This window comes from Oratosquilla oratoria, chromosome 27 (assembly GCF_046742065.1).
Source record: "Oratosquilla oratoria isolate Oo_2021 chromosome 27, ASM4674206v1, whole genome shotgun sequence".
In the NCBI taxonomy this organism is placed as follows: Eukaryota; Metazoa; Arthropoda; class Malacostraca; order Stomatopoda; family Squillidae; genus Oratosquilla; species Oratosquilla oratoria.
Window position 1 is genome coordinate 43,763,905 of NC_134803.1, and position 10,924 is coordinate 43,774,828.

The window sequence follows — 10,924 nt, forward strand, 5'->3', positions numbered from 1 at the left end:
TATCTCTTGTTAGAGAGAGATGGTTCATATATAAATCTATGTTAGAAGTGAAAATAGAAGATCAAAAAATCAAAAATAGACTCAGAATTTAAGTTTTGTGATACCCACAAGCGACCATAGGGCTTTTGGTGTGATGTCTTGAGGCTTATGCTTTTGTTAATGTTAGTTTTATTCGGTTATCTTAATCTGATTTCGGTCATTTCGTCCTGAACAAAATGTCACTTTGCAAACTTCATTTTCTTGTTATTTTCGAAATGCAGGAGTAACATGTGTTAACATAAGAACATATGAATAGAGGAGACTGCAAGAGACCATAAGGCCTACACTAGGCACTTCATGTCCCATACCATCTGTCATCAAGTTATCTAATCTTCTTTTAGAACAACCAGTTGATGCAGCGCTCACTACATGGTTACTAAGTTTCTCATTACTCGATGTCTTTTTCTGTACAAGAGGATGCATTGCACGGTTAGGTAAATAATCATTACAGAAAGACAGGATCATTCGTAAACATTATATTTTCACAACAAAACCGTCAGGATATATCGAGGCAAGGCTAGACGTCGCAATGGGTTGTCAAGGTTTCATTTGAAAGGAATTTTGCTGTAGATTTTTTGTGGCAACTTACTAAATCACGCTTTCAATAATCATGGTCGACATCGACAAAGCCCCCGGTGTTTTTTTCTATTACTGCTTGTGCGCTGCAAGATAGTGACGAAAACAAACAAGCACACATATGAATGAAAAACAAACAAACAAACGCACAACCACACAACCACACGACACAAAAACAAACAAATAAACATACACAAACAAGCAAGTAAACAAACATACAATGAAAGGCTAAACGATGCAAATCTTTCCTGTTCGGTCCTTGGTCCTTATCTTTGGTTTCACTGACTAAATCTCTTGTTTTCACTCGTTGTTTTCCATCCCCTCTTAGAAAAAGAAAACCTGAAAAAAAGAGCCTTTAGGAAAATATCTAAGAACAGAAACCATAGAATGAATGTCCAGGAGGAGTAGGAGGACGAGAGTAGAAAAAAAAAAATAGATAAATAAAATAAAATAAAATAAAATAGAGTAAAATGATGACGATGACTGAGAAACTGACTGAAAGGAGAATGGTTGGGAACAGTTAACGTTCAAACATCTAAAAGTGGATGTAGCGGCTGAAAAGTAAGCTTGAGAGACCAAGAAACTCTTTGTGCTATTTGGAGTGTCAATTGATATAAAAGTAAGTATGTTTAAGAATGCAGTGAAAGTTACGCAACTGTATGTAAGCGAGTTGTGGATGTTGGGAGCTTTTCATTGGAAGTTAGTAATAGCAATGGAGATAAACTGAAGAATGCATGGTATATGAATAATTGTAAAAATAGTAACCTCAAAGTTGTATAAAGAAGAAAATAATTTAAGCCTCGTCAACACGGGGCTAGTTTAGTAGCCGCTAGTTCCAGCGACTTTTAAACTACCCCTATACTTGCCCAGTACCAACGGAAACTTGGTAAACTTGCTTCCAAACTATACTAGTGTCAACATTTACTTGTCAGGTAAGTTAAATTGCAGCTAGCACTAGCAGATAATAAACTAGCCCAGTGTCAACTAGGCTTAAGAAGTTGGCTTGCTCGTCTCTATCAAGTACAAAAATCCACCCTTGGATAGTCGGTTTGTGATTGCCAGGCCTTTCTAACAAGAGATCTTATTTTCTAATCGTAACTTTACATGATCATGAATTGGCACTCCTCTGACTAGGTCATTGCTTTCCGCATCACACTTTTTGAGAAATCTATTTTTTATTTCAGTGAGTGGAGAAGCAGGATCGGATGCCGGGGAGCAGGCAGCCCATCATAAGCTGATCACCGAAGACCTGGTACAGAAGTGCCTAAGGGCAGACAAGGGTGAAGATGCTGTCCTTCTGTCTTTCGAGGTGAAGGATTTCACCAAGAAGGGCGAAAACTTCATGTGTATAGTAACGAGTGTCTTCGTCCGGTATCGTGAAGGTGATCAAGACTCCGCCGTCAGTTATGTGGTTAAACTCAATCCTCAAAGGTCTTTATCTCTCTTGAACAACTGCCAGAACGAAGTGTTTACAAGGGAAGGAGGATTCTACAATGGCATTTGTCCAATTCTTAACAAATACTTAAGACTTACAGGGGCACCTGACCTCAGGGTTGCTAGGTCTCCTCACGTCCACTTGAAAGAAGGAGAAGAAGCCCTCTTCCTTGAGGATCTTCGTGTTCGAGGCTTCAGGATGCAGGACCGCGTCGTTGGACTAGACGAGCCGCATTGTCTTCTCGTTCTCAAGGAACTGGCGAGACTTCACGGCGCTTCCATGCTGTACAAGGAAAAGGAAGACGTCAATTTGCTGGATGAATTTCCCTTTTTGATTGAAAGTTGGTTAGAGGAAAGTTACCCGATCGATCATCCTGAAGACGATGCGACCATGAACGCATTCCTCGCATCAAGTGTTGAGGGATTCATCCAGGTTGCTGCCCATCTCGGGGGTTATGATGAGCTCCTCGAACAACTGAAGAATGTCCAGGATAAAGTCAGTGCTCTCTTGAGAGAGGAGATGAAGATGGCGGAACCCTTTCTTGCTGTTGCGCACGGGGACTGTTGGACCAACAACATCTTGTTTAGGTAAACTTTCTCATTTTCCTTTGAAATTGTTTTAGCAGGAGCCGCATGTTTCTGCATGTTTTCTTTTCGTTTGTGATATAGATAAAGATGTTTTTCAGTTGGTAATTTGAACATTTCTTATTGACAAATATAAGATAGGATAAAATTATTTCCCAACCTCGTTTGATGGATGGAGCACTCAGGACTCAAACATGAACATCCTGGTCACGTGACTACGTCATTAAAATATTCGTTCGGTCTTCAGAAGGTATTGGATACGACCTGCAAAGCTGATGGCGTTCTCGTGTTTCAGATATGACGAGAGAGGCTGTCCTATCGAAGTTATGTTAGTCGACTTGCAAGTCACCCGCTTCTGTTCGCCAACCCTCGATCTCAACTACTTCCTGTACACAAGCACAAAAGGCGAAGATCGAAAAAAGAACCTGAGTAGATACCTGGAATTCTACTATTCAAGGTTGGAGGATGTCCTTCGTGGAGGAGGGTGTGAGATTCCTTTCACCTTGGAGGAGATGCGACGCGATTACGAAGAACACAAACTCTTTGGGTTCTTGATGGCCATGTTCGTCCTGCCCATCATCCTAAGCAACGAAGGGGAGGCGTTCGATGTTGACACGATGAATGATGACAATGTGGATGAAATGATGAAGGGGAGCAGCTCGAATATGATCAAGATGCTAGACAACCCGTTGATTGAAAACAAGTTTGTTTTGCTCTTGGAAGAAATGGCCAAGTATGCATGGAAGTGATTTCATAAGCTTGGAGGGCCCAATGGCGTCGTGTTGCGATATTCATATTGGCTTTACACAATAATATATATCGATATCCATGAATTCTACTTTTCATTAATGATTCTTTCGTAAACCACTGGACCAAATTTTCCTGTTTGACGCCAAGCGGAAGCTGATTCCAACTTTACAATGCAGAAACTATGGAAATAGGGATATCAATTATCGTACATCGACAGCATAGTCACTGCGACATGACGTCACTTATAACGCTATTTTTCTTGATGATGAGGTTAGAATTAGTTTAGAGATAGATTTCTAAATGGTTTTTAGTGATAATGTAGGAGCACTATTGATAATGAACGATCCCATACTAAGGGCATAGAGGGAAATCTGGATTTTTTTTCATCCTCAAGAACAATAATCGAAAATAATCCTCTTGGAAGTCAGCTAATGCGTGGACACGCGCGCGCACGCACACACAGACACACACACACATACGCACACACACACACACACACACACACACACACACACACACACACACACACACACACACACACACACACACACACACACACACACACACACACACACACACACACACACACACACACGCACACACACACACGACGCGGTGTCGCAGTGGTAAGGTTCGCGGCCGCCACTACAGCGGTCCGGGTTCGAATCCCGCCCAGGATTGAAATAATTTTAGTATCGCTGCGCTGCGCCTCATCAGACAACGTGACACACTTAAACACGATACCCCCACACCTATCCCTCAAAACATAGCAGACCAAATACAAACACTAAACAATATGATTGCCAATAAAATACATGAACAAAAAACACAAAATTGGCAAAACTTTATCAATACACTTGATCACAAAACAAACACCAGCAAATTGTACAAACCACTCAACAGCATTACACTATTCAACAGTAACACTACACGCTCTCACGCAGCAATAATCACAACAACAGATAATCTACCCTCAAACAGACAACAAGCAAATGCACTCATACGTCATTTTGCACAGACAAGCCATCTCACTTCTCACCCTGACGACCGACGCACCATTCGACGTAAGAAAGACTTTCCCACAGACTCAGACTGTACACCCTTCATAGACAGTCAGACAAAACTCATAATACATAGTCTCAAGCACTCATCTGCCTGTGGCCCTGATAACATAAGCAACATCCACCTAAAACACATTGGACCACAAGGTATACACGCACTCACAAACATTGCAAACTACAGCTATTCACACAACACTATACCCGACATCTGGAAGCATGGTAAAATAATCACCATTCCAAAACCGAACAAAGACCCAACAATCCCAACATCGCACCGCCCAATCACACTTCTCTGCACCCCCTCTAAAGTCATTGAACGCCTAATACTTAAACTTGTCACACCGCATATTCCCCTTGCTGGCTCACAACACGGTTTTAGGCCACTACACTCCACAAACACTCTTCTGACAAACCTCACACAAAGAATTTTAGATGGCATCAATTCAGATAGGCCCCACCAAAGAACACTTCTTATAACATTAGACATTAGTAAAGCTTTTGATGCTATCCCCCGCCACAACCTAACAAATAAAATATATAACACAGACATGCACAATAACACCAAAAGATGGCTGGCCAATTATCTGGCAGGTAGGAATGCTTACGTGTCATATAATGGCCAATCATCGCACATCAGAAACATTAAGAACGGAATACCACAGGGCTCAGTTCTATCCCCCACACTATTTAATCTATACATGCATGACTTACCCACGCCAGACACCTCGGAAATACAAATCTCTTCCTACGCAGACGACATAACAATCACATGCACACATCGTAACACAGACAAAGCTGCAGAAATAATCCAGCCATACCTTGACACACTCAACACATGGTTCATCACAAACAGACTCAAAATAGCTCCAACCAAATCTACAGCAACACTTCTCACCAACTGGACAAAAGAACACAAATACATACCTCATCTCTACATCAACAACACTCTAATACCACACACAAACACACCGAAAATTCTTGGTGTAACATACGATACATCCATGTCTTTCAAACAACACATCACAAACATAAAAAACAAATGCACACCTAGACTTAACGCACTTAAGTCAATCACTGGAACAACATTTGGACAAAACAAAGAAACTAATATAACAATATACAAACAATGCATACGCTCAGTGTTGAATTATGCAAGTCCTGCATGGGCTCCTAACCTCAGTGATACACACCACAACACCCTTCAAATCATACAAAACAAAGCCCTAAAAACAATTACAGGCTGCACAAATACAACACCTACAGACCATTTACACCATGAAACAAAAGTCCTCAAAGTCAAGGACCACCTCGACATGAGAGGCACACAAACACTTGCTGCAGCCACCACAAACACATCACACCCGCTACACTACATAGCAGAACACCCACACACACCAAGAAACATTAAAACAACACCCAAAGACCTTTATCACGCACAGATACTCTCTTCTCTTCCTCCACAACCACCAAATACCAGCCTCCGGAAACATATTCATAATCATATCACTCACCGCTCCATTAACACACTGAAAGACAACACACTGCTGCATGCCAAACCCCCTGATATCCACCCTTCTGAATCCTCTCTCCCACGAAAGGACAGAGTCCACTTGGCCAGACTGCGGTGCGGTCACCACCCAGCACTTCTAAGCTACCAGAAGAGGCTGGATGACCGCGTTGTGAACAGCTGCCCAGGATGTAACACTTCACCCCATACCATACAACACATAATGGAAGACTGCATTATACACAATCATGCACGCAAACAACACAACATACGCTCTATAAAGGATTTGTGGGAAAACCAAGTTTCGGCTATGGCATTCCTTGGGGAGACGGGACTGCTCGGACAGACAGTCTAGGGAACGACAACAACAACAACAACAACAACAACTCTCGTGGGCGGGGAGTTGGAGGTGTGTGTGCGTGTAAGAATACAGCATTACCCATAGATCGGTCATATATAAGCTCTGAGCTCTCTTCCGGGAGGGAAATAGCTGTCGATCACGAGTCCAAGACCATGGTGAATCACACACACACACACACACACACACACACACACACACACACACACACACACACACACACACACACACACACACACACACACACACACACACACACACACACACACACACACACACACACACACATACACACACACACACACATACACACACACACACACACACACACACACACACACACACACACACACACACACACACACACACACACACACACACACACACACACACACACACACACACACATTCTTTCACATTGTGGAGAATACCTGCAATGAGTCTCGTTCTAATGTCTGTAACCTGAGACCTCTTGGTCAACGTGGAGGTGACTTCGGAGGAATCTCGAGTGTCTCGTTTTCCCACGAAATCGTTCTTTTTCCTCTCTGTCGCCAGCATCCGACGCTCTTCGGCGTCTGCTGGCGGCACACTTGGCATTACTCGCTAGCATGCTACTTGCTTTTGCAAATTCGTAAGCGCAGAAACGAGTTTAGTTACGATCTTTTGTTTTTCAACTTTCCAAATGTCAAATTACTCTTGCGTCATATAGAGAAGCTGAGTAACAAACTAAGACAATGTTAAACCTCTACGAATGTACCCATTGTTGAGATATTCTTACGGAAGTCTAAAATATTGTAACCAAAATCGTTTCTATTCAAACGTAGTAGCAAAAGCAAATAGCATGTTAGCCCAGTGTGCCAGCACGTCTACTACGCTTCTCTGATTATTCAGGTTGTGATGACCTTCCACAGGAAGGAAACTTTGACGGACGCCTCAACAAGACCCCAGATCAGACGGTTTGAGCTCCAGAATCCATGGTTCCTTGTCGAAAGCTTCTCTGGCGACAGACACAATAAACATCCAAGCCAAGTGAGGTGCCAAGCCCCTCTTTGACTGACCAAGGACCTCTGGAGTTCGCCAGAACCAAGTCTTTTCAAAGACCATTTTCCTCTCTCTCTTCTTTCCTCTCTTCCTCTCTTTTCTTTCCTCCCTTCCTCTCTCTCTTTTCCTTCTTCCCTTCCTCCTTCTCCCGTTTCTCCTCTCCTCCCTTCCTTCCTCCTTTCCACTCTTCCTTCCTCACTTTCTCATCTCTTTCCTTCCTTCCTTCCTTTCCCTCCTTCTCTTCTTCCTCTCTTCCTCTCTGTCTTCCTTCTTCCCTTCCTCCCTCCCCTCCTTTCACCCTTCCTTCCTACTTCCCACCCTGCCTTCCTCACCTCTTTCCTTTCTCACTTTCCTTCCTCCCTTTCTCTCCTCTTCCTTCTCTTCCTCCCTTCCTCCATTTTCCCTCTCTCCCTTTCTCCCTCTCTCCTATCCTCCTTGCATCTCTCTCTCTCTCTCTCTCCCTCCCTTTCCTTTCTCTCCTCCTTTCCTCCTTGCCTCTTTCTCTCTCTTCCTTCCTCGCTCCTTCCCTCTCCTCCTTTCCTCCCCCTTTCTCTCTCTCCTTTCCTCCTACCCTCATTCTCTTCCTAATCCACTCACTCCCGCTCCCTAATGCCCTACCACCTCCCCGCCTCCCTTTTACAATTGTCCGAGTTCGTGCCCTGATTCTCCAAACCCTGAGGATCCACGGGTCGCACTCGTGCGCTTCTGTCATGTGGCACTTCCTCATCGAGTGACACTTGAGGCTCTCTATTCCTCGAACTCACCTTCTTACGAAATCTACTTTATGGAACAGAAGTACTACATTCCGTCCATTCTGTGTGACACATACTCCATCTGTTAACAGCGTGTTTGGGAAACATGTTTTTATCTATTTCTTTGTTAAATCTATGTTCTGGTAGTTTGGGTTTACTGCAGCTCGTTTGGTTATATTTTGACAATTTTATTTATTTCAAGATGCATCATATACATATACATACATACATACATACATACATACATACATATATATATATATATATATATATATATATATATATATATATATATATATATATATATATATATAATTATTTTTTTTTTAGGAAAATGGGTTGATACATTTTGGGCGGCTTTCAGATTATATAATTCTTTAAGATAACGAACTACTAACTACTCTAATTACATAAAACGTTTTATTAGCTTTAGTGCCTAATATTGCTATTTTCGTTTTTCCTTTTTTTTTTTTTAATCTTAATGATTAAACTTTCTAAAACCCGATTTTTCTTTTTGGTTTTATCCTTCAAGGGGGCAAGGGACTTGGGTTAAAAAATGGTCCTAAATTTTGTTTTTTTAAATTTTTATTAAAAAATATCAAAGATCAGGAGAGCTCGTCAAGCAAATCTGTTCTGATTTATTTCTAAGAATCTTTCTAATAATACTTTGTGTTCACTAGATAAAAAGTTAACGGATCGATAATTACTAAGATGTTTCTGCTTTTACGTGTGAAATAAATTAATTGTAGCAATGCACCATGATTCGGGAACCTTTTCCTTACGTGTGTGCTGGATACATAATTAAACTTACCTACATTTCTTCCTTCCCTGCGTCTTTCAGAAGATCGATTGGTGTGCGAACTTTTTCAGGTGGTTCTCCTCGTTCTGTACTTTTTAAGGTAAATGTTAACTCTTTATTTGTATCTTCTGGTACACTAGTAACGTATACAAATGAATCTACTGATCAAATTTTGGTATTCCAGGATTAGATATCTTGAAAATTATTCTACTATCCACATCAATATGTCTGTACAATTAACAATGGTTCTATTTCCATCTTAAGAAAATAATAATAGTCTACTGCCTCCCTAAATCTTGCCTTTTTTTTAATAAAGTTACCTTTCCGAATAGTTTCTTCTATATGGAAAAAGTTTCTCTTTCTTTTCTCTGATCTTTGCCTTTTGTTGATAAACTTGTCCAGATCAGTTCGATATTTTAACCCTCCTGTCTTTTAATCTGCATAATCCATTTTATTTTCATTAGTTTACTTGTTGCATTGGAGTACTGTATTCTCTATTCTTTGCACTGTCTACTTTCTCCGACCATTTTCTAAAAAGAAATTACAATTCATAATCTCGATGGTGCCCTAGTTATTTCTTTGTTTCAAATTGATTTCTAATTTCAATCTGAAAATCCTTTGTGTTTCCCTTTACCTTCGCCAGGCATGTTTTTTTTCTTGATTACTAGTTTATTCTCTCGGCTTTGAAACTGAATTTAGTTGTGCAAATTCTGCGGTAACAATCTATGTATATGTTATCTAGAACAGTAATATTACAAATGTTGTTGCCTTTATCTCCTAATACAAGCTCTAGTTTCGTTCTTTGTTGTTCCATTGGGACTTCTCGAAGTCCATCTACATTACAACATATATACCTTTGGAAGAAAAAGTTCAATATTCTCATGTTATAGTTCTCTGCGAAACTGACAAGCATCTTATCTCTGTCATCCTTCTTGCCGACTCCAAACATCCCGACGAAAGATTTACTTCCCATGTTCTTTTTCACTGAAGTCACCGACTATCAACTTGTATTTATCTTTTTTTTTTTTTTTTGTCCATTGTCTGATTCATATAATCATAGAAGGACTCGTTTTTGTTGCATGAAGTCTGTAATGTTAATCATTAAGCTTAGATTGTTTGAAATGTATCTTAGATAGCGTAGTCACGGTACAAACTACCCTGTCTAATACAGTGCTGACTGCGTTTCTAATCATCTTTCGATTAATCAAGAATCCTACTCCATTGAATCTTTCCATCTCATCGTTATTATAGTAGAACAAGGAACTGATGGAAGACGATCACTAAAATTTGGAAGTTGATCCATGACTGTGCAACTATGTATCTTTCAATTTTCCTTCGTCAAGAAGGTCTTTGGAGAAGAAAGTACGCTTTTATCAGTGTCATAAGTGTGTTATCTTAAATCATTGATATACTATCTTTCCCGGGGGGTTGGGGTGGGGAGATATTTCTCTGCTTGTAGTCCTTTGGTATGTTGCTAACTTGTGTTGATTTATTAACCAATGAGCTTCTTGTTATATCTACTCGTATATTTCAGATAGTGGCAATAAATTCAAATAGAATAACTAAGTACATTAATGAATACATGCATGAATAAACAAATAAGTAAATGAATGGATAGAACAAATTATTAAATGTATGGAATAAGTAAATGCATACAAGAAATAAATCAGTAAAGGAAGGAGAGGGAGAGGAAGAGGGAGAGGAAGAGGGAGAGAAAGAAGGAGAGGAAGAGGGAGAGGGAGAGGGAGAGGGAGAGGAAAAGGAAGAGGGAGAGGAAGAGGGAGAGGGATAGGGATAGGGAGAGGGATAGGGAGAGGAAAAGGAAAAGGAAGAGGGAGAGGGAGAGAGAGAGGAAGAGGAAGATGAAAAGGCAGAAGGAGAGGGAGGGGAAGAGGGAGAGGGAGGGGAAGAGGGAGAGGGAGGGGAAGAGGGAGAGGAAGAGGGAGAGGGAGAGGAAGAGGAAGAGGAATTGGAGGCAAAATGTCGGGGATAAGCCTATTGATAAATAATTTCCTTTCGTGG

At 40.9% G+C, this 10,924-nt stretch overlaps 1 protein-coding gene across 1 annotated transcript in view; it reads left to right on the plus strand.

The window, feature by feature from the left end:
• Positions 1 to 3,657, plus strand: part of LOC143039817 (uncharacterized) — a 37,219-nt gene extending 33,562 nt beyond the window's left edge. The window contains exons 11-12 of the mRNA XM_076210066.1: positions 1,800 to 2,637; positions 2,930 to 3,657. Coding sequence (XP_076066181.1) covers positions 1,800 to 2,637; positions 2,930 to 3,383 — 1,292 coding nt within the window. The 3' untranslated portion in view covers positions 3,384 to 3,657. The remainder of the gene's footprint in view (positions 1 to 1,799; positions 2,638 to 2,929) is intronic.
• The last annotated feature ends 7,267 nt before the right edge of the window (positions 3,658 to 10,924 follow it).